At 41.7% G+C, this 25,161-nt stretch overlaps 1 protein-coding gene and 1 long non-coding RNA gene across 4 annotated transcripts in view; one reads left to right on the top strand and one right to left on the bottom strand.

The window, feature by feature from the left end:
• XPO6 (exportin 6) overlaps positions 1 to 14,521 on the bottom strand; it is a 173,759-nt gene extending 159,238 nt beyond the window's left edge. For 2 of the 3 annotated variants that reach the window (XM_077141443.1, XM_077141444.1), the window contains exon 1: positions 13,916 to 14,521. In XM_077141443.1, coding sequence (XP_076997558.1) covers positions 13,916 to 13,918 — 3 coding nt within the window. In that variant the 5' untranslated portion in view covers positions 13,919 to 14,521. The remainder of the gene's footprint in view (positions 1 to 13,915) is intronic. The other variant, XM_077141442.1, reaches the window with a different exon arrangement.
• On the top strand, positions 14,496 to 24,588 carry LOC143667324 (uncharacterized). Its single transcript, XR_013167988.1, has 4 exons — positions 14,496 to 14,944; positions 17,531 to 17,683; positions 22,763 to 23,052; positions 23,505 to 24,588. It is a non-coding gene; the product is annotated as an uncharacterized LOC143667324 (long non-coding RNA).
• Positions 24,589 to 25,161: the final 573 nt, after the last annotated feature.

Raw genomic sequence — 25,161 nt, 5'->3', positions numbered from 1 at the left:
ATTAAGGCAATTAAATGCCTAGACACCAGCAAAAAATAACAAATGACACTAAGAAAACTGAAGATATGGTCCAGTCAAAGGAACAAACCAACAATTCAAATGACATACAGGAGCTGAAACATTTAATTCAGAATATACGAACAGACATGGAAAAACCTCATCAAAAACCAAATCAATGAATTGAGGGAGGATAGAAAGAAGGCAAGGAATGAATAAAAGGAAGACATTGAAAGTCTGAAAAAACAAATCACAGAACTTATGAGAATGAAAGGAACAATAGAAGAGATGAAAAAAACAATGGAAACCTACAATGGTAGATTTCGAGAGACAGAACATAGGATTAGTGAATTGGAGGACAGAACATCTGAAATCCAACAAGAAATAGAAAATATAGGGGAAAAAATGGAAAAATATGAGGACTCAGGGAATTGAAAGACAATATGAAGCGCATGAATATACGTGTTGTGGGTGTCCCAGAAGGAGAAGAGAAGGGAAAAGGAGGAGAAAAACTAATGGAGGAAATTATCACGCAAAAATTTCCCAACTCTTATGAAAGACTTAAAATTACAGATTCAAGAAGTGCAGCGTACCCCAAAGAGAACAGATCCAAATAGACATACTCCAAGACATTTAATAATCAGAATGTAAGAGGTCAAAGAGAAAGAGAGAATCTTGAAAGCAGCAAGAGAAAAGCAATCCATCACATACAAGGGAAGTCCAATAAGATTATACGCAAATCTCTCAGCAGAAACCATGAAGGCGAGAAGACAATGGGATGATATATTTAGATTATTAAAAAAGAAAAACTGCCAACCAAGAATTCTATATCCAGCAAAATTGTCCTTCAAAAATGAGGGACAAATTAAAACATTTTCAGACAAAAAATCACTGAGAGAATTTGTGACCAAGAGACCAGCTCTACAAGAAATACTAAAGGGAGCACTAGAGACAGATATGAAGACAGGAGAGAGAAGTGTGGAGAAGAGTGTAGAAAGGAAGACTAAGAGTAAAGGTAAAAAGAAGGAAAATGAGATATGACATATAAATCCAGAAGGCAAAACAGTAGAAGAAAGTATTACCCATGCAGTAATAACACTGAATGTTAATGGATTAAACTCTCCCAATCAAAAGACATAGTCTGGCAGAATGGATTAAAAAAACAGGACCCATCTATATGCTGTCTCTACTCAAAGGACATGAGGGCAAGGACACAAATGGACATTTACACACCAATGTTTATAGCAGCATTATTTACTATTACCAGGAGATGGAAGCGACCATAATGTCCATCAACAGACAGTTGGCTAAACAAGCTGTGGCATTTACATAAGATGGAATATTATGCAGCTGTAAGACAGAATAAAGTTATGAAGTATGCAACAACATGAACTGACCTTAAGGACATTATGCTGAGTGAGATTAGCCAGAAGCAAAAGGACAAATACTGTATGGTCTCACTGATATGAACTGACATTAGTGAACAAACTTCAAATATTTCGTTGGTAACAGAGACCATCAGGAGACAGAAATAGGGTAAGACATTGGGTAACTGGAGCTGAAGGGATACAGATTGTGCAACAGGACTGAATATAAAAACTCAGAAACGGACAGCACAATATTACCTAACTGTAATACAATTATGTTAAAACACTGAATGAAGCTGCATATGAGAATGATAGAGGGAAGAGGGCTGGGGCATAAATGAAATCACAAAGAAAGATAAACGATAAAGATTGAGATGGTATAATCTAGGAATTCCTAGAGTGTATAATGATAGTGACTAAATGCACAAATTTTAAAAATGTTTTTCCATGAGGAAGGACAAAAGAATGTCATTACTGCAGTGTGCTGAAAATAGATGGTACTTAATATTCTAAAATTTCAACTTATGTGTGAGACTAAAGCAAAAAATGCTTATTTGGCACAAATTTATACTTTGACAAGTGCGTCTCCTAATCTAACTTATGTAGATAGTTGATTGAACACCTTAAGTATGTGGAACTTTGTATAGGACATGAGATTTTGTTGGTTTGTCCAGGTGATGCCCTGATGAATCCCAGAGTGATTTGATCAGTGAGTGGAAAAGTATTTGCAAAGTCCCCTTCCGGGAATGGTGAGAACGGGGGAAAAACTCAACTTCCCTAAGTTGAATTCTTGATATTCTCACAAGCAGTGTGGGCAACCAAAGCTATAAGCTGAGCCCCAGTCTTGGGTTTTGTTCATATGAAACTTAACCCCACAAGGGATAGGTCAAGCCTACTTAAAATTAGGCCTAAGAGTCACCCCAAGAGAACCTCTTTTGTTGCTCAGATGTGGCCTCTCTCTCCAGCCAACACAGCAAGCAAACTCACCACCCTCCCGCAGTCTATGTGGGACATGACTCCCAGGGTGTGGACCTTCCTGGCAACGTGGGACAGAAATCCCAGAATGAGCTGAGATCCGGCATCAAGGGATTGAGAAAACCTTCTCGACCAAAAGGGGGAAGAGTGAAATTTGATGAAGTGTCAATGGCTGAGAGATTCCAAACAGAGTTGAGAGGTTATCCTGGAGGTTATTCTTATGCATTAAGTAGATATCACCTTGTTAACCAAGATGTAATGGAGAGGCTGGAGGGAATTGCCTGAAAATGTAGAGCTGTGTTCCAGTAGCCATGTTTCTTGAGGATGATTGTATAATGATATAGCTTTCACAATGTGACTGTGTGATTGTGAAAACCTTGTGTCTGTGATCCTTTTATCTACCTTGTCAACAGATGAGTAGGACACATGGAATAAAAATAAATAATAGGGGGAACAAATGTTAAAATACATTTAATTTGAAATGCTAGTGATCAATGAAAGGGAGGGGTAAGGGGTATGATATGTAAATTTTTTTTTCTGTTTGTTTTATTTTTCTGTTGTCTTTTTCTTTTTCTGAATTGATGCTAATGTTCTGGGAAATGATCATGATGATGAATATGCAACTATGTGATGATATTGTGAATTGCTGAGTGTATGTGTTGGGAATGTTAGCGTTTCTTGTAATTTTTTTTAATTAATAAAATATTTTAAAAAAATAAAAATAAAAGCAAACAACCTTAAAAATCTGACAATAAAATCCAGCCAACAGGACACTGCCACCACCATGACCTGTCAGTCTCAGGGCATCCAGCAGCTGCTGCAGGCGGAGAAGTGCCCACCGAGAAAGTGTCTGAGGCTCGAAAGTGAAAGACCAGAGGCTGAAGAAGCAGATCAGGCTGAAACTGAACAGTACCGCCCACAAAGGGAGAACGAATTCAAACCCTAGGAGGCTGCGGCTCTGGGATCCCATGGCAGATGTAGCACTGAGGTGGAGAAGGAGATCCAGAAGAAGATGACCATCCTCTAGACCTACTTCCAGCAGAGTAGGGAGGAAATCCTAGATAACCTCTTGGTCTTTGTCTGCAACATCCGGCCAGAAATGCATGAAAATTACCGTATAAATGGATAGAGGAGAAGGAGTTCCTCTTCCATGGACTGGCATTTTAGATGTCTTCACGTAGAATATGAAGCTTTAGCAAGGCTAGACTTAGACTCTTGTGAAAAGGTACTAAGTTATTTATATGATAGTTCCTTTCACTTTTTGCAGAGTAGCAAGCCTAGCTTCTTTGTACAGACTCAGAGTTTATCCAAATATTTCATCTTTTTACCTCATATCTCTTACAAATTTAATGGGTATATGCTATTTTCCTATGTCATCTAGCTCAAGCTATATATATGATAATATTGACTTTTTCTTTCTTAGATCTAGTACCAGTAAGCAGTTACATGAAGAAAGGGGTTAAATATTTTATTTCCTTAAGGCTTTCTTAAAGGTCAGGGGCATTACCTATGAAAATATGGTAAATAGTCATTTGTAACCTGTGAGAAGCAGCAGCCAGCCTTAAAGTAATCCTTTCTAGCTAAGAATTAGAACAATGAATATTAGAATAATTGTTAGGGCTGCTTTTAGTTTCTCTTAATAAAAATTACTAGATAGAATTCAAGAACTTATTACATGCTTGCTATTGCTTAACATACTGAACATCATTTAAAAGTAAAGACTCTTTGTCATGAAAAAAAAAAAAATTCCAGCCAACAAGGAGATGAATCAAATAACTCAGAAATGCAAAAAACATAGTTAAAGGAACCCACAGGGAACACTGAATTCTTTAAAATATAAAACGAAGTCTAATAAGGAGAGAATTATGGTTATAGAACCAGCTACAAAGTAAAAATAATAAACTGGTGTGAAAAGGAGAAGTGGAAGGTGTGTAAACTTTCTTATTTTCCTATTATTAAATTCATTGATGCTATCTAGCACTGAAACATGAAATATATATTATGAAAAAGAATACGATCTTCCTAATGTTTTCCATAATCTTTTTTCTTAACCATACAAGGACTTACCAGATTTTGACAACTCATTTTCATTACATTTATTTCTTTTTCTACTATTTAAGCAATAGGGATGGACCTCAAGGGCAACATGCTCAGTGAAAATCAATCCCAAAAGGTTATATACTACAGATTCCATTATATAACATTCTAGAAATGACAAAACTATAAAGTAGGTGGAGTGATTAGTGGTTGGTGGCACAGGGGGGCCAGATAGGCAGCTGCTAATACAAAGAGATAGAAGCATGACAGAGTTCTTTTCAGGAGACGAAACACTTGTGTACCTTGATTGTAGTGGAGGTTAGATAAATCTATACATGGAACAAATAGCACAGAACCATATGCACACATACAAACGAATGCAGGTTAAATAAGGTCTGTAGTCTAGTTAATAATTGATTGACATGTACCAATGTCAATTTCCTGGTTTACTGCACCCAGCTACATAACATGTCACCATTGGGAGTAGCTGGGTGAAGGGTGCATGGAACTCTACTATTTTTGTAACTTCCTGTGAATCTAGTTGTTCCAAAATAAAGTTTTCTAAAAATTCAAGTGATAATGAACTGATTTTTTTATCTTAAAAATAGCATGATCTGGAAAATCAGCATGGTCACTTTCTAAAACAAATGTGCTTATTTTAGGTATTCACCACCCTAATTCTTCTATATACATGCATGGGTACAAAACATATACGAAATGTTTACATAATGTTAATCACAGTTTCAGGTAGTAGGATTTGGGGTGATTTTTTTTTCCTTTAACATTTTCTTTTACCTTTTGATACTGCTTGCTTTGTTTTAATGAGAACACATCCATTTTATAAAAATTATGAAGTTGTTACTCTTAATTGGGCCTGGGAAGATCTTTTTTCTTTAAGTGTCAACTAAATTAGTCAATTTAGACATCAATGATTTTTTTTTCCAACTACATTTAGTTCATAAATACCTTTACCTTTTCAGGGAGTCACTGCCCAGAGATCTTTTTCACTATAATCACATAAAACCGCAGTAGCCTGCTCCAATATGCTCTAATATAACTACTGCTTATACTAAGTCTAATGGGTTTACCTGAATTGAAACTCAAAGAAATCAAGCTACCCTCCTGTCTACTGATGTCCTGTGATGTGGACCAGAGCCCTGTGCTCTCAACTGCCATGTTTTCCATATTCTCGCATGTTACAGGACATGGAGAAGTATCTCTTTTGTTATCAGCAGAACTTTTATCATCTTGCCCTTTCTACTGTAAACCATATTTTACAAATTTTAAAGTTAGATGGCTAGATGTACTATTTTTCCTACTATTGCCTATACACACAGGCTTAAGAAGAAGCAGTGATAAAGAAAAAATACAGGCTCTGGAGTCAGAACCTTGTGTCTGAATCCTAGCTCTAGGAACTCTCTAATTTTGGACAAGCTACTTAACATTACTTTACCTGAGCTTCAGCGTCCTTAACTTTCTCAAAAATACCTACAGAAAATACTTGGCTTGCATAGTGGCTGTCAGAGTTATTAAGTTCAGTATGTACTATACATGAAGGCCTCAAAACACTGCTTGACACAGTTTAATTATGAAATATGTGTGACCTTTTTTCTCCCTCTCTCCCCCAGCTTCCTTCCCTTCCCATTAGCCTCTTTAACCTCCCAACTTCTCTCCCTTTTGGGTTTCCTAGGTTAGTATCCACAACTACCACGCTTCACCCCACCCTCAATCCCAATTGTCCCCCAGCTGTTCTCCCAGCAGCAATTAGTCTTTGGAGCTTCCTAGTAAATACATCATCTATACAATTTTGTTCTAACAACTCTCCTTGCTCATCTGCTCCCCTTCTCCACCAGCTGTTATTTGTGCTTGCTGGCTGCATTGATTTTGCAAAAAACAGTGTTCACTATATTCATATTCTATTCTAATCTTACCACACTCTCCCAATACTGCTACCATCACTGACCACCTTGACCTTCTTGCATTTGTTTTCACATCTAACTCTTTCAATTAGCCAATATATACTGAATGCTTACCAGGCACTGGAGAAGCAAAAAAGAGTATGGACTCAAAGAACTAATCTCCCCTACCCCCAACCTGGGATTCGGGTGGGAGTGGAAGTAAGGAGGAGGCGGGAGCAGGGGAAGGATGGAAAAGCTTCGCATTTTAATCTTCAAACTTCTGAAATGTTTGACATCTCCACAACTAAAACGTAGTCTTGTTAATTCTTACATAAGAAAAATAAATAAAAATAGTATAGGCAAAAGAAAAAAACAAAACACCGAACTACAATCAAAGATAGTAAGTACTAAACTAGTGGCTGAAACACCTCAAAAAGGTGTGTTTATGGGGACCCTGAAACAATAGGTAAGATCTCACCTGGCAAAAAAGAAGCAAAGGGCATTCAAGTAGGGGGAACTGCATGAGCAAAGACAGAGAAATAAAGTATACTCAATGTTCTAGGAATGACAAGTGGTTTATAGTGGCTAGTGAACAAGGTATGATTTGGAAAACATTAAAATAGATTTCAAATAAATCACTTTAAGTATTTAATAAATCATCTTCATCCTTACTGAGGAAACTAAAAATAAGTAAAATTATGTCTGAAAATCCAGGGCCCATGTACTTTTCACTCCTCTGCCGTGATAAAATTTGATCTCACAACAGAGACTCTCTGCTCTGAAGATTTTGGGTCAAGTGTCACCATCACCCCTTTATTAGGTAGCTGATGGAAAGAGAACCAGGAAGCTGGAGCCCAGTTAAAATACCAACAGTCAAAATGAGAGACAATGACTGCCTGAGCAAAGCAGAGAGAATGGAGGGAAAGGCCAGGGTTGGGAGACAAATATGTTAGCAGCAGCATCCACAGATCTGAAGTGAGGGGAGGAGGGTGCTCAATGAGAAGAGGAAGTGAAACATGACTCAGGTTTATAGTATGAGTGTTCAGTGGACAAGGTCATTAACAGAACTAGGGCATGGGGGAGGAGGTACTGACCTGATTTGGTTTAGGCATGTTTAATTTGATGTCTATAGGATACTCAATGGTATATCCAAGACTGAAGAGGAAGGATTAGTTATCATTAGGTACACAGGCATAGCTGAAGTCACCGGGAAGAAGATCAAAGGAGACTGAACCAAGACAGTAACAGAATGGAAGTCAAGGGAAACAGTGTTTCAAGAAAAGAAAAAGAACAGTAGCTGCCAAAGGTCATAAAAAGTCAGAGAACACACGGACTATTTATATTGGATTCAGCACCCAGAGATTACAGTGATCTTGAAAAGTGGTAGACAAATCAGTCTGTAATTGGTTGTTGAATGAATGAATGGGGTGAGGAAGTGAGAAAAAGGGGGTTGCAAAGTAAGAGACAAAGAGTAGCAGCTACACTTTCAGGAATTCCCTCCCTCTCCACCCCAGGAACATCTTCCTGGACTTGGGCATGTATGCTGAATACTAAAATTTTCTTGTCCAGTCCTCAATTACCTTCATCTCAAAACAGCAGCAACCTTTCACCACCTAACAACATAACCGAATTCCATACTTAATCAGCAGATAGCACTTTTACTGTCAGTTTCTTTTTATAATCTCTTCCACTCCCACCAATTTCAAACCATCAATTAATTAAAACCTCCCACTATTTCCAGTCACCAGGGTTAGAGACTTCCAAAATCAGCTTGATCTTTTCTTTTTTTCATCCCTTAAATCTAAAATCAATCTTACTCAAGTCTTCCTTTCCACTACTATTCCCACATGCAAGAACACTGTTTTTTCACATCAACACAGGCTTGTTATCATATCTGGCTTCTCCCAACCTAACCTACATACTACAGATGGATTAATTTTCCCTTTAGGAAGAACCAGCCAAAAAATAAAGCCAAACTCCCTACAGTAGCATAGGAGGTCCTCCATAATCCAGACATAAACTATTTTTCTAGCCTGCTCTCCATGTTTTTCATAAAAATCTCTACAATGACCAAACCATCCACTCAAAGCTTTTTCTGCACTATACGCATTTAGTTAACACCCTCCTTCTCTGAAACAGCCTCTCTCTGCAAATTCTACTCATTACAGGGAACCTAGCTTGCTGCCTCTGTCTCTAAAGCCTCCTCTGAACAAGACTTCAATAGTACTCCTGCCACAATTTATTCTGGCCTTTATCTTACCAAACACGTGTTAACTGTCTAGGGTATCAGGAATTGTTCTAGACATCACTGAACAAAACAGAGATCCTTAACTTTAGGGAGCTAATATATTAGCAGAGGCAGACAACAAAAAATAGACCTCATGAATGTGTTAAGCATATAAAATACTTTTTTAAAAAATGTGAACGTTACAAGAACTAGTAAAGCATAGCTGATGACTGGAAGATCTAGCATGGGATTACAATTTTAAATAGGGTGGTAAGGATAGGCCTCAGTAAGAAGATGACTCTTGAGAAGTTTTAAAGGTTAAGTTAGTCACATAGATATCTAGGGGAAAGCACAGCCCAAGTAGAGGCAACAGCCAGGCAGAAGCCCTGAGGCAGGAGCACCTGGGCTGTTTGAAGAACAGCAAGGATGCCAGGGTAGCAGAACAAAGCGAGCAAAGGGGAGAGTAGTTGCTGAGTTTAGAAATCACAGCAGGTCAGAACAAGGAGGGCACAGGAGGTCACTTCGGATTGTGTGGGCCACAGCAAGGGCTCTGGCTTTAACCCTTAGTAAAAGGAGGAGCCACTGGAACAGAGGAAAAAGATAACTTGCCTTAGATTTTTAAAAGGATCACTCAAACTTTCGTGTTAAAAACAGTCTACAAATTCCCGGCCCACACACTTGAAAAAAAATGTCTATAAAAGGACACAATCAGAAGGAATTGCAATTATGCAGGTGAGAGACGGTCAGGCTTGGACTGGAGTAGTAGCAGGAGAGAGAATAAGAAGGCATCAGATCCAGGCTTTATTTTGAAGGAGGAAAACAACAGAATTTCCTGATATGAACCAGATGTGGGCTGTGAGACAAAGAAAGGTCAAGGAGGACTTCCAAGTTTTTGCCACAAGTTTTGGCACAAGCAACTAGAAGGCTGGAACGGCCCTCAATTGAGATACAGAAGGCTGCAGGTAGACACTTGGATGGAAATTCAAGAGTGAGTCTCATAAACAATCTTGGATATCAAATAGGCAGCTGGGTATTTGAAAACTGGAGCTAAGGAGAGAAATCTGGACTGGGAGATCTTGGCTTATAGGTGACCCGGAGGGTTTACTGAGTCTGAGCCTGGGGCACTCCAGCTGTTTAAAAGTCAGTGAGAGTAGCAGGTAAACCAAGAGCATATCTTACAGCCCTGGAGGCCAGGGGAAGAAACACTAAATGGGCGAGGGAGTGTTCAATTTGTCCAATGCTGTCAGTAGATGAAGTAAGATGTGAACTGAGAACTAACGATTGGATTTAGCAACAGAGGTGGGAGGGACTTTAAGCAGACTTAAGAGAAGGGAAGGTGAGCAACTGGAGACTGGGTTTAGACCACTCTTTCCCAGTAGTTTTGCTGCAAAGGGGAAACAAAGAAGTGGGGCAGTAGTTAGCCAGGGAAGTAACGGCCGAGGATAAGAAAAAATAGCATGTTTGTATGCTGCAGGTCTGAAATCATTTAAAGCCCCAGAAGGTCTTAAGCATCCAACAAGTGTTTGTTTCTTCCTTTACTCTCTTGACACTTATTACCTTTATTGATATATATATGATCTTCAAAACTATCTGGCAATAATCTTCTTTTCCTTGTCCAACTGTCAATCTCTTCCTTACCTTTCAAGACTCAAACTTAAATATCCCCTCCTGAAAAACATTTCCTGAACCCTCACCTCAGTTAATCTCCCTCGGATATGATCCCTTTGTCGCAACCCATTCTTCTACTTAAGCTTTATCACAGTGTCTTATAATTATCAGAATGTATATCCAATCCTCCCCATCAAACTGACTCCTAGAGGCTGGAACAGTATTATTCCTCTTAGAGTGAAAGTATAGCAGTTAGTGCTGACTCTTGGGCCAGACTGCCTGGGTTTGAATCGCAGTTCCACCACTTAGCTGCAATGTGACCTTGGAAGTTGCTTAACCTCTCTGTGCCTTGAATGTCCTCCTCTATATAATGGAAATAAATACCTTCTACCTTCTAGAGTTGTTTGGAAGAGTAAATGGGTTAATATAAAAAGTACCTGGCATATATAAGCCTTATATATACTAACTATTGTAGCAACTTTTTTCTAGGATTTTAAGGTTGATAGCAGGAAGTCAAATTATTTCATAAATGAATAAAAAGGCACCAGAAATATCTGGCTTTTTGTAGAGAACTGCTTCTGTATACCATACTAACAGAGCTTTGATTTTGTTTACTTTACCAGCCAATTTCTTCATTAGAACCACGCACGTCATGTACTAAATTTTTTCAAAAGCTGTTAAAAGTCATTCCTTGATATTTAGCCTGTCTCCCTAGATTATTTCTATCACATTACTGACATATACAGAACCTCCGGGTACTACTGAACCTCTCTCTGCAATCTCCCTACACCCCCACAACTCCTTCATACCACCCCACGGTACACAATGCAACACTGCTGCTGAACAAGTCTATGGCACACCATCAAAGTGGCCAAATGTAACTTCTGATTTTGCCTCCATTATAGGGACCACTCACAGTAGGTGACACTGAAAAGTAAGAAGTCTTTGTTACTAAAGTAACTTCTAAGCAACCAAAAAACACTAATTTAAACAGGGACTCAATTTTGCACAAAATGTCAATATTAAGAGCAGCTACACTCACTGTTAAATAATAACTTTTCAGAGCAGTAATGGGAACTTCTAACATGTTACATCACATAAAAACTCCTGGGAATTCAAGGAAAAATGATGATTTAACCCAATGCAGTTACCGTATAGCTGTTCTAGTAACTCTGTACCGCAACTACAAATCTTTTTCACCTGGTTTTAAATTTGCAAGTCAAGATCTCTCTTCTTAGAGAGTCAGTTTAAAGGAAATTCCCCACTCCCTACCCGACAACCTTCACCACAACTCCATCTCAGAACCAAACAAAAAATAAGTGAATCATACTCTTGATCGCCTTCCACATGAGGAAGCAACATACAAAGAGCACCTAGAGTCCAATGCTAGCTCCATCACTTATTAAACAGGTACCCCAAAGCAGGTCTGTAAATCTCCCCTCTGGTACCAATAGTAATAATGCAACCTGGCAGGGCTGTGTGGTTACCAGATACTGTATGATTAAAGAAAAAAGAATAAATGAAAAATAGCTAGCATATCACAGATGCTTAAAAAATGGCAGGTTTTTTATCACTAGTACACCATTTTCAAGCCCTTTATTAAAGTTTTAAAGAGAATATATTTCAAAAGCTCAAACTTAAATGTCAATTAATATTCTTAAAAATAAAAATGTTAAGTCAATGAGAAATGAGGAAAAAGTTCTTGGAACAGGGAAGAGCTTAAGATCTCAGGGAAAACACCCTCCAGGCAATGCCTCCTTGTCTTTCTTGGGACAAGGCCTGCCCCACCTACACCTTGACTCTGGGTACCTACAGGAGATGAATCGCTGGTGTCCTGATTAGATGATCCTATCCACTATACATCCTCTGACCACACCCTGTGTGCTTAAATATCCAAGGGATAGATTACAAAAACCTAGGCTGGGAATCTTCCTCAGAAAGAAGTGTACATGGGGGGCCATGAAGTCAACTATTTTATAATTAAATCATTATTCAAAGGTGGTCATTCTCACGATGCTCTACTGACTGCCAGTTAAAAATGAAACCTGAATATAAGAGTACTTGGCTAGCTCAGTCAATAACAAATAAAATTCTGTCCAAGGGTCCTAAAGCAGTGGCATAAGCTGCCTGAGGGGAGTGTCTGCCTTGGGTCTGCCTTGTTCATCTGTATATGCCTAGGGACTGGCACAGAGCGGCTACTCAAAATTCACTGAAAGAATACATGAAGGATGGAATATGGAGTACAACTATCATCAATCACTAATAAATGTTATGCCCTTATGCTTTAGGAATCTGCAGCAAATAATCCAATCTCCATATTTTATAAAGAAGGAAATGGGAGTCTTAACCAATCTACCACTATACATCCATAGTATTTCACCTAACTGGTTGTACGCCCTATAAGGGAGGGCAAGGGGCCTCTTCCCATGTCTAGGACCTAACACACCACCCATAGGCCCTTCGAATGTTTTGAAAATCCCATTGGCCTTAACATTTGTATCAAAGAAAATGTAACCGCACCCTTTTTGACATTACACCACTAACTCTGCAGGGTCTGATTGATATACCTGGTTATGATTATCGTATTTTAGAGTTGGGAGTAGTGTAAGAAGTTAATTTAGCTTCTCCTTTTGCCTCAAGTAGGCATATATTGAAATTCTGATGGCCTGTGGAATCTTGTTCTAGGATGTTATCGTACCATCTTTTCCCCAGCCATACTCAGCATCTGATTGACCTCAAGTATCAAATCAGCCTCAGTAGTGGATGTTTCAAAGAAATTAGTGCAACAGGATATTAAAATGAAAATCCTGCTGAAGCCGACCCAATATAATATACACATAAGATTCCAAAGTGAGGATCAAGACCATATAGCAAAAATTTTAAAGGATACAGGCAAACTTTGCAGGGGCAAAAAGAAGGCCTTGGGGAGAAGACTTTTGTTACTGAGATGCTCAAACCCAAGCCAGGCCACCAATTACTCACCATGGGCTTACTATGTGCCAAAGGCTGGGGGGAGATAAAAGTTCAAATAGTTTCATCTTTGAGAAATTTGCTTAACAACAGATGTTAAGTACACAAAGCTAAGGCAGCACCAAGAGTGTCTACAGGTCTGAAAAATTTGGAAAGCAACTTCAGAAAAAGTGGCTTCTGAGCAGGATCTGGAAGGATGAATAATTTTCCAGGCACTGCCAGGAAAAAAGTCAGAGCATATAACAAAACAACGGAGGCCTGGGTAGCCCAGGAATAAGACTGCTGACTATCTAGCTAAGCGACCTCTGCAAATCACGAGTCCCTTGTTTCCCCAAGATCCCATCCAGCTCTCGGTGTTACACAGACTGTCTCTGAAGTCAGATTGCCTATGTTCAAATAATGCCAGTTACTTAAGAGTCGCTTGACCTTGAGCTGGGTAATTAATAGCTCTGGGCGTCAACTTCCCCACTTCGTAAGGTATCTCAGAACGCTGGTGTGACAATTAAGTGAAATAATCTAATAACTTAGCACAGGGGCTGGAGCACAGTAAGCCCTCAATAAATAAATGACAGCCATCATCGTGATGGGCTATTACAAGACAGGCAAGCGCCAGATGCTAGGGTTATGCCTGCTGCGCTTCCAGGTTCCTCCCAGGCCTGAGACGTCCAGGGGAAGGGGGGAGGGGATGGGGAGCGCAGTGCTGGGGCTGCAAACCCTGCACGCATGTGTCACCGGCCGAGCTCGGCACGCGCCTCCCCACCCCGGGGAGAGAAGCGATGGCTCAGCAGCACCGAGGCCCAGGACCAGGAAGAGAAGGGGGCTTCTTCCCCACTTACCATGCTGGCCAGGGGAGGGGGCGGCTCAGGTGAGCTGGCTCTCGAGCTTCGGACACGTCCCGCTCGCACAGTTCAGGTCATGGTCCCGGCAGTCTCGGGAAGTCCCCCGCCCATGCAAAGAAAAACCCTTCCCTACCCGGGTCCCACGGGGGCCCTCTAAAAAGAGCGTGGCCCCCCGGCCCGCCTCAACGGGCGCCCCCGAGACAATTCATCCAGACCCACCAGCCTCTGCCCAGGGAAACTGAAAAAGCAGGAAGTGGGGCTCAGTGGCTCGGTGAGGAGAGCAGCCGGCCCGGGGCCCCCGCCCGGGCCCGGCCCCCGAGGGGGTTAGGCTGCGGGCCCAGGCAGGGGCTCCCGGCCTCGGCGGACAGAGACTGCGACGGGCCCGGCCCCAAGACTAAAGGGGAGGAGGCCGAAGTGCCCTCAGCAGCGCAGCTCCCGCGGCTCGCTCAAAGGAGAGGCCTGGGGGCCCGCGCAGTCCTAGCCGCTTCAACCCACACGACCGCCGCCGCCGCCCCCCGGAGCATCCCTGCGCGCTCCCGCCCGGAGCCGCCCGCTCGCAACGCGCCGCAGCGGCGGACCAACAGCCCCAACGCGCCGGAAGTGGCGAGCGCCCGGCGCGGCCCTAAGAACAGCCGACGGGCTGCGGCGCTGGAACCGGACCAATCCGGAATGGAGCGGGGAGGGGGGAGGGTGGACAGCTCCGCCCCCAGACTCGCCCCGCCCCCTCCCACGAGGGCCGGCAGCCATCTTGGTACAGGGAGGTCGACCTGCCATTTTAGTAAAGAGGTGGTTTCCCTTTGTCTCCGATCGCTCATTCATTCAGCAAATATTTATTGAGCAACTTTTACGTCCCAAGCACCAGGCTGGAAGTTGGCGGCTCTGCCTCTGCCCTCGTGGAGCTTGCTTTCAATCAGCCCACACGTTATTCGGTCCTGCTGTGGGCCAGGCACTGCTGTAGGTGCTAGAACGCCCACAGTAAACAAAGCTTCTGTAGGCCCTGCCCTCGAGGAGGCAGGTCTTCAACAGGTAAAGAGCAAATGAATAAACTAACTGTAAGCGAGGAGGGCTAGTCTGCCTTGCTGTGAGCATTGAGAATGAAACCGAAGCTCAAGGACCTGATATAGAAAATGGACGGGAGGGATGAAAATGTAAACCGAGACCTGAAGGATAAAAATGAAGTCAGCTGCGGGAAACAGGGATCGAAGCAGAAGGAACCTCGAGGGTTTCGAGAGGGCAAAGAATGTGGTGGATCCTGTTCTACCCACCTGGTCATTTTATTTGTTAAAGAGCTGATTTTAAGAGTCAGGAAAGAGTCCCAAGCAGCAGGGGTTAGGCCCTAGTCTGTGTTCCTAGGAGTAGATGGGTGCAAATCTATTCAACCCAGTGGTTTTCAGACTTTAGCTTGCACCAGAATCACCTGGAGGGCCTTTTAAAACATGATTTCTGGGCCCCACCCCAGAGTTCCTAATTGGTAGGTCTGGGGTAGGGTCTAATGATTTGCATTTCTAACAAGTTCCTGTTGCTGCTGGTTGGGGAACCATGCTTGGAGATTCATTAGTGTAGCTCATTACCTCAAAAAACAACAGTTTTCATTTATTCTTTCATCAAATATTTATTGTTGCCCTCTAAGTGACAACCACTGATCTGAAGATTCACTGCCAAGCAAAACAGACACACTTGCGTCCTTAAGGAATTTGGTGAAATGATTTTTAAAATTATTACATAATGACTAATCAGTTATAATTGTGATAATGGCAAATGAAGTAAAACTACAAGCCATCCATGACAGTTAATAGCTGAGGGATCCAAGCTAATATAGGGGTGGAGAAGAGAAGAGGTTAGGGCAGAGACATTTACACTATGGCTTGCTGGACAAGTTGAAGTTTGCCAGGGAAAGAGAGGTGGCATGGAATGTTCTAAGCAGAAGAAACCATGTGTAAGAGAAGCCATCTCAGTAGGTAGACAAACAGATCTAAGTGAGGAAGAGGGCCACGTCCCTTGCCCTTTCTTGGCCCAGTTTAGAGGGATGAGCAAAGGCTTTGGGATGCCATAGATTTGGTGGAATCCTAGCTCTTAAATTCATTAGCTGAGGTATCTTATGCAACTGACTATTGAAGTGTGGGTTTCCTCACTGTGTAACGGAATGACACAGACTCACTTAAAGGAACGCGTTCTTCAGGCTGTATGTGAGGGGAGCCCTGCATCCATTCTTCTCCCAGCTCCTGGCTCTGCTCTCCTCCATGTATCAGTCTTGTGCTCAAGATGGCCGCTAGAAACACCCAGAGCCACAGACTTGACATCAGCATTAGAGAGCACCTTTGCTTACACATCCTTTCTCACAGCAATAAGCAGCCCAGTTCCCATCCCTGAACTAGCCATTTTAGAGGAAGGTGGGATTACTCTGATTAATTAGAGAATTCTCCCTTGGAGTCGATTTCAGTTCTCTGGAAGAGACTGGTCAACTTCTGAGCCTCCATTGCCAGGCTGTGAAGATTTAATTTAATGTACATAAAACATCTGGCACATATGGCAGGCAATAAATCATAGCTATTATTAATTTTACTCTAGGGTTTTGTCCAAGTCAACTAAATAACATTTTGTTATTAATATTAATTTCAAGCCTGTCTTATTCCAAAGAAAAAAAAAATATTTAAAGCTGCTGTTACTTTTTGTTGGCACTTTTTGTATGGCCTCCATCCATCTCCTCCTTGATTGTTCCGACTGCTACTGCCCTGGTCTCCTTCATTCAGTTGTTCCTTCAGCAGACTTTCAGTGAGTCAGTATTGATGGTGTGCCTTTTGCTAGACCTTTTGCCAGGCCTTTTGCTAAAAATTAATAATTTCAAAATGAAGGAGATGCAACCAAATTGCTCACTGCCTAGTGGCAGAAACAACCACCCAAACGATTATAGCGCAGTAGCCTAAGCACCCCAGGGAGTGAGAAGGCAGCAATATTCGCAGTTGGAAGTCTGAGAAAAAGATGGTAACATTTCAGTTGGGTTTTGATGGGTGAGTACAAGCTTACCTGGCTGCTACAGAGTTGAGTCCTCTGTCCTCTTCCCACTCTTCCCTCTGCAAAAGCTGTTTGCAGGACTCTGTTAACTAGGATTCTATTAGTTGCAAGTGGCAAGACGTGGGACTCTACCTCTCCTAAGGAAATCTTGGCTCACGTAAGAGAATCATCCAAAGGGTTGGGTGGATTTTGGACATGGCTAGATTCAGGGTCTAAAATGATATCACAGAACCCAGTTTCTTTCCATTTCTTGCTTCTTCCTTAATTTGGGGGCCTTTATCCACATAGTGGCCCAGGTATATCTAGACTTTACCTGCTCCTAAGGCTAGGAATGGTGACTGTGATAGCTTGTCTCTCTTACAAATGGCACTGGGGAAAAATCCCTTTTGCATTGATTGGGTCATATGCCCACTCCTGAAACAATCATTGCAACCAGGGGAATGTGAGGCTCTGTTTGGCTGGACTTGGGTCACAAGCTCCATCCCAGGCTCCAGAATAACTCTTTCAGTGACCGAGATCTCTGAGCCCTACCACAGCTCTGTAAGGCAGTGGAGAATTCTCCCTTTTCACATAGGAGGAAACATGGTGGTTTCTCAACAGACATGCAAATAACATTGTCATTCAGTATGGATTTAATGAAAGAAGGAAGAGTCTGAGTCCCTCTGAATGATGGGAATACACTCTGGCCTTCAGGAGGCTTAGCATTCAAGACCTTTGGACATCTTTGACATCTCCTTAGCTGTACTGTCTAAGGTAAGTCCTTGTTCTACCATTTTTGTACCTCTATGGCTTTATACTCTCTGTACCTCAGTTTCCTCATCCATAAAATGGGAACAGTAATAGTACTACCCAGCTGTACCTACCTACCTGTATCATTTAGGGTTCTATCAGGAAACTCAAATGTGTACTTGAAAAATTGAGAAGGGTACTACTGATTTTAAAGGATAGGGTATATGAAATCCCACAAAGAAAAATTGAACACTCCAAGTCTAGTAACAGCAGGGCTATTAATCTGCTAAGCCAGAGGAGAAATGACTACGAGAATCTGGCAAGGGAAAATCCTGTGAGAGCAGCTGAGGAAAGTATGAGCCCAAGGTGGTCCTGCATGGAGGAAGCCAGTGGAATAAAGACTCTGGCCTCACTCTCCTCCCTTCCTCTACTTCCTCCTAGGGCTCCTCATTGGAAGCCAGAACGCAGGAGAGCCTGGTGATGTAGTTCATAGAGGCCGACTTCCTGGGCTCTGGGTAGGGGGCAGAGAATGGGAAGCATGACTCCAAGGGTTGAAAGGAGGAGACCCAGCCCAACGTCATTACTGTGGTGACAAGGGTGTGGCATTTAGAACTGCGACTGGCATATTAAAGTTTTTCCATAAAGCCTAGTTATGAATCTGTATTTCCATTCTAGTCCCAGCCTATCTCTCCAATCTTGTCTCCCTCTACAAGAGCACTCTGATGGTTAGGCTCATGTGTTAATTTGGTCAGGAATAGTGCCCAGTTCTTTCGTCAAGAAAGCACTAATCTAACTGTTACTGTCAGGACATTTCATGGATTTTTGTCATCAGTAAATTGATTGTATCTATGGCTGCTTACATCTACAATCAGCAGAGAAGACTTCCTTCAGCTATGAGAGATGTTTTATCCAGTCCGTTGAAGGCTTTATAAGGAGAAGTGATGACTTGAGCAGTCAAAAGAGAATTTTCATCTGGCCAGAGTTTCCTGGGGAATTCATTGAAAATCTTCATTGGCATTCTCAGCTTGCAGTCTGCCCTTCAGAATTTGGACTTGTACATTTCTACAGTTGCATGAGACAGTTTTATAAAATCTCATAGTATTTGCAGATTATCTCCTGTCCATTCTGTTTCCCTATAGAACCCTGACTAATAACAGTTTTGGTTCTGGGATTGGTTCTTGAGAAACAGAGTCTTAAAAATGGAATTTCTGAATTGGCTCTGGGGTTTTTGCAATTGGCTCTCTACTCTGATTAGATTAAAATGCACTAGTGACTATTTCCAATAATCAAGATGACACTGTCCATGGCATGAATTAGCAATAGAGATATGCAAAATATCACCACTGCGTATGGGTACTCACAGGCTTAAAAGAGGCAAGGCTCTAGGTGAGAGTGTTTTTAACACCTTAACAGAGTTTTCTGAAGTTAAAAGGTATAGTGATGTTGGTAGGGTGTTCCTAAATATGCTGGATACAGTTATAAATGAAAATGAAGGGAGTACAAGGGTAGTTCAATGGTAGAATTCTAGCCTGCCATGCCAGAGACCCAGGTTTGATTCCTGGCCCATGCACTTCCCAAACAAAAAATTTCAACGATGGTGCTGCCATAACAGGATACTCACATGGAAAAAGAATGAAATGTGACCCCGTCATACAGCATACAAAAAAAGAAAAAGAAAGTAAAAAGCTGAAGTCTACAAATTTGCAATTTAAGCACCACATGAAATATGTGAAAGTTTTTATTTGTGGCCTGAAAGAAAATCTTATTTCCCTTAGCCACAGATTTGAGATCTCTGAAACCCAGACCTACAGTTTCATTGTGCAAGTGGCAGAATTACAATGTAAACTAAAATTCTAACCCGCTATTAAAGTGAAGGCATTGACTGGAAAGGGATGGGATCCTGAAAATTGGGTTGGGGGCATATGTGTTGATAATGATGGCAGTGGGGACATTCAAACCCTAGATTCTTCTGAGTCTTTTCAGGTGAAACTGTAATGGTCTGCCCTGAGGAATCTGCCATCCAACCTCCACTTGAAAAGATTAATCCTATAGTACTTGATAAATGTGTAACCACCTACCCTGAGCAAACTTCCCTTACTTCTCTGTTTGGAAAGATTAATCTTATTTCACCAAATGAAACTGCAATGAATTGTCCTGAAGTAATTGGCTCTCAAGACACTTCTAATTATTTCTGTGATTGGTTCTTGGGGGGTTTGCAATTGACTCTCTGCTTTGATTAGATTCAAAAGCACTAGTGACTCTATTTCCAATAATCAAGATGGCACTGACTGTCCATGGCATGAATTGGCAATAGAGATATGCAAAATATCACCACTGGGTATGGCTACTCACAGGCTTAAAAGAGGCAAGGCTCTTGCCTACACACACACACACACACACACGCGCGTGCGCGCGTGCACGCACGTGCATGCGCGTGGGTGCACACTCCTCTTTCCTTCCAGCCCTATAACTAGAATGAAGCCCCAATAGGCACAAAAGGTGAAGTACAAAATGTGACCCAAGAGGAGGCACACAATACTCTGAAAGAACTGCATGGGTTTTTCCAACTTATATAGAGAGAAATCAGAGGAATATGTTTTGGTAATGGAGCTTAAGGATGTGGGATAATTGTGGAAAGAATATAAAGTTGAATCAAGCTGAATTTATTAATATGGGCCCACTGAGCTTTGTAGAGATTCTGGATTCAATTTTGTGGCTTGAGGGGTTAGAAAGGGCTTTAATAGTTTGTTCAATCTGAACAAAAGGTTGGCTGAAACATGGACCAAATGGTGGCATACATTACCTGAGGTTGAAATTCCAGAACTACCAGGTATAATGTAGATGAGGGGATCCAAAGGCTTAGAGAGACTGGTATGTTAGAATGGATTTACCGTGTGTAAGACCTGCTCTCCCACCCCAGGAATGTCCAGAAGGTACCCCTTTCAGCAGGACAGTGGGGAATAAATTCGTGAGACTAACTCCAGCATCTCTGAAGAGCTCTGTAGTTGCTCTTCTCTGTAAGTCAGCTATTACTGTGGGAATTACTGTCACTGAACTGGAATCTTTAAGCACAATGGGGATGATCAGATCCCAAATTGGCAGAACCCAAGAGGTAGCACTTAATCACCAAAGAAAAGGTGAGTATGGCTGCCTTAATGGACAGCAGATACAAAGCAGCAATCAAAATAATCTGATGCACAGAGACCTAAGGCATTGGCTAGTATATCATGGAGTACTCAAAAGGAAAATAGGTGGGCCAGTTACTAAATTTTTGCATGATCTGTATAGGCAGAAGAACTATAGGTCAAGTGAACAAAAGTTGAACTTGAATTACAAAAACAAACAGTCACAGCCCCTTAATCAATTCACAGATTTAAGGTAGTTTACAGAACCAGAGCCTCTTGAATAAGGGGAAGGCTGGGTTCCGTTATGGAAGGACCCTGCTACACTGCCAAAAATTTACACAGTTAATCTTCTTCCCAGCCTTCCCCAGAGAGACCTATGACCTTTTATCAGGGTAACTGTGCACTAGGATAAAGGAAATGATCAGAAACTTTGGGGATTATTGCACACTGGCTAAGAAGAGGCATCTATTCCAGGAGACACAAAACATTAGTCTACCGGTCAGAGTTGAAGCTTATGGAAGTCAGGTGATTGATGGAATTTTAGTTCAGGTCCACCTTACAGTGGGTTGTGGAATCCCTGGACCCATCATCTATTATTTCCCCGGTTCCAGAATGCATAATTGGAATAGACATATGCAGCACCTGGCAGAATTACCACATTGGTTCCCTGACTTGAGAAGGGAGGACTATTATGGTAGGAAAAGCCAAGTGGAACCCGCTAAAACTGCCCTTACCTAGCAAAATAGTATATCAAAAGCAATACTGGGGTGGGCTACGGTGGCTCAACAGGCAGAATTCTCGCCTGCCATGCCAGAGACCAGGGTTGAATTCCCAGTGCCTGCCCATGCAAAAGAAAAAAGGAAAAAAAAAAACCAATACTGGATCCTCTTTCTTAGCCCATAAGCTATGGCCTCTTGGGGATTTCCTTACAATCACTTAAGTGAGAAAGAAAAATCTCGGGCCTGGTTTACAGATGATTCTGCACGATACGCAAGTACCACCTGAAAGTGGACAGCTGCAGCCCTGCAGCTCTCTTCTGGGATATCCTTGAAGGACAGTGGTGAGGGAAATTCCTCCCAGTGCATGGAACTTCGAGCAGTGCACCTGGTTGTTCATTTTGTTTGGAAGGGGAAAAGACCAAAGGTGTGTTTGTATACTGTTGCCAATAGTTTGCTGGATGGTCAGGTACTTGGAAGGAATGTGATTGGAAAATTGGTGTCAAAGAGGTCTGGGGAAGAGGTATGTGGATAGGCCTTTTTGAGTGGGCAAAAAACATGAAGATGTTTGTGTTCCATGGGAATGCTTACCAGAGGGTGACTTCAGCAGAGGAAGATTTTAATAATCAAGTGGATAAGATGACCCATTCTATGGATATGAGCTGGCCTCTTTCCCAGGCCACTCCCTCATTACCCACAGAGCTCATGAACAAAGTAAACATGGTGGTAGGGAAGGAGGTTATATATGGGCTCAGCAACATGTTCTTCCACTCACCAAAGCCAACCTGGCTATAGACACTGCTGAGTGCCCAATCTGCCAACAGCAGAAGCCCATGCTCAGTCCCCAATATGGCATCATTCCCCAAGGTGATCAGCCTGCTATGTGGTAGCAGGTCGATTACATTGGACCATTTCTGTCATGGAAGAGGCAGCAATTTGTTCTAAATGGAATAGACACATACTCTGGATATGAGTTTGCTTTCCCTGCATGCAGTGCTTCTGCCAAGACTACTACAAGTCCATCACAGCAAATGATGAGCAGGTATGGGCACATGCGCATGGAATTCTCTGGCCTTACCATGTTCTCAGTCATGGTGTTTCATACCTGAAACACCCGTACTGATAGAATGGTGGAATGGCTTTTTGAAGACTCAATTACAATGTCAGTGAGGTAGCAATACCTAACAGGGATGGGGCAATGTTCTCTGAGAGGCTGTGTATGCTCTAAATCAGTGTTCTCTCTGGTGCTTTTTCTCCCATAGCCATGATGGGTCCATGAATCTCGGGTTGGAAATGGGAGTGGCACCACTAACAGGGTCACCATGCCCTATGATTAAAGTCAATTGAAAACTGCAACAAACCGATCCAGGCAGGACTACCAATGCCCAAAAAATTCAGGAATGAAGGTTTGCGTCACCCTGCCCTGCCAAGAATCACGGCCAAGTGACTTGCTTGCTGAGCATAAAGGGAACACAGAATGGATGGTGGAACAAGATGGTGATAAATACAAACTACAGCTACATGATCAATTACAGAAATGAGGATTTTAATGGTATCAATATTTTATCTTTATTTTGTTATGAGTATATTTGAATATGTACATAAAGTAAATATCTTCATTTTCTTCTCTATCTCACCCCTTTTTATATGGCGTAAGTTGCATAGTTCGTGTCATAGTATTTATGTTACAGGATATCAACTTGAAGAGTGAATAGTATCCAAGGACTTGCACCCTATATTAGAGAGATTTAGGGCATTTCCAGTTGTATGCAGGACAGTTGAATATTGTTGGGTAAAAATATGGCTATTATTGTTTCTTGTTTAGAGATTAAATATGGTTTAAGGTGATGTGTATAGCTGCCAAGTTGACTAGGGTGAACTGTGATGGTTAGACTCATGTGTCATCCTGGCCAAGTAATGGTGTCCAGTTCTTTGGCCTGTTACTGTAAGAACATTTTGTGGTTTTAAATTATCAGTAAATTGGTTTTTTTTTTTTTTTTTTAGTAATTTAATTTTAACTTTGGCTGATTACATCTACAACTAACAGAGAAGATTGCCTTCAATAATGAGAGATGTTTCATCCAGTCATTTGAAGGCTTTAGAAGGAGAAGTGATGATCAGCAGTCAGAAGAGAGAATTTACTCACTACTTCAACTGGCCAGCTTCTCCTAGGGAATTTATCAAAACCCTTCATCACAGTTCCCAGCTTGCAGCATGCCCTACAGAATTTAGAATCATGCATCTCCATAACTGCATGAAACACTTTTATAAAATCTCATAATATTTACAGATATCTCCTTTCAGTTCTGTTTCCCTAGAGAGCCCTAACTAATACACCCTTTAAGCCAGAATCATCATGACTTCTGGGAAATAGCAGGCTCTTTCATGCTTCTGAGCCTATTCTTATACTATTCCACCATTTGGAATGCCGTTTTCCTCATTTCCTTCACTTCCTTTAAAATTCCTCCCCATCCTGAAGACCCAACTCAAATGTCTCCTACTGGGAGACCTCCTATGTGTAATAAATGGCTCTTTGTAAACGTCTGCTTATATTTGATTAATGCAGATATTTTGGCCAAGGACTTACCTAATTGTGGCAATACAGTCTGACTGCCCACACATTCAACACAATTTGGTAGAGATTGCTATGTCTGTCTATATCTGCTGCTCCTCTCTTCCAAGTACAAGGGAATATTACACTTCCGCAGTCCTTGCAGTTGTGCAGGTTTATGCAGGCTCTGGGTAGAAGTGACATGTCATTTCTGGACCAGAGCATTTCATTACCTATGCAAGTGCCTCCAATTATGCTCATCCCTGATGTATCATGTTGAGATGGTGGCATCGTGAAATGAAGTGACTACGTGGGACATGGCCCCCACTGACCAGCACCAGACCACTAGAATAAGCAATTAATAAACTCTGTTTGGAGGCACTGAGATTTGGGGGTAGTTTGTTGCTGCAGCATAACCCTGGCCTTTCCTGACTGCTACATGTGACCATGTGTGACAGCTGGTCTCCAAAGATGGGCCCCCCACTGAAGCCTGTCTCCTGAATTCACCCTTGCATAGTCTACTCCCTGTGAATCTGTGTTTACCATCAAAATTCTTTTTTTTTTCCAAAACAGTATTACACACCATACAATCCATCCAAAGTGTATAATCTTTGGCTTATGATATAATCACAGAGCTGTGTTTTTATTGCCACAATCAGTTTTAGAACATTTTCATAGCTCTGAAAAGAAAAACTCCATGCTCCTTATATCCCCGTGCTGGTTTGAATCTGTTAGTTATCCCAGAAAAGCCTATGTTTTTTTAATCCAGACTTGTGGTTCCAGACATATTTTTGGGCATGACCTTTTGATTAAATTGTTTACATGGAAATGTGACCCACCCGATCCAAGGTGGGTCTTAATCCTTTCCTGGAGTCCTTTATGAGAGAGGGCCAGAAATGATAAAAAAGAAGAAAATGCCCTGGGAGCAGCGGAAGGACCAACAGGAGCTGAGAGAGCCATTTTGAAACCAACCCAGGAGAGAAGGGCCAATCTGTTGCTGGTATATTGCATTCTGGCAGCTTTAGGAAACTGAAACAGAGTTTGGTAACAGAGAAGTGGGGTTCTGTGATTTGCAAATACCAAAAATGCTGGAATGGCTTTATAAATGGA

The sequence above is a fragment of the Tamandua tetradactyla genome, chromosome 23 (assembly GCF_023851605.1).
Source record: "Tamandua tetradactyla isolate mTamTet1 chromosome 23, mTamTet1.pri, whole genome shotgun sequence".
Taxonomy (NCBI): domain Eukaryota; kingdom Metazoa; phylum Chordata; class Mammalia; order Pilosa; family Myrmecophagidae; genus Tamandua; species Tamandua tetradactyla.
The sequence above is the reverse complement of the archived record's forward strand: the minus strand, read 5'-3'. Positions and strand labels throughout refer to the sequence as shown.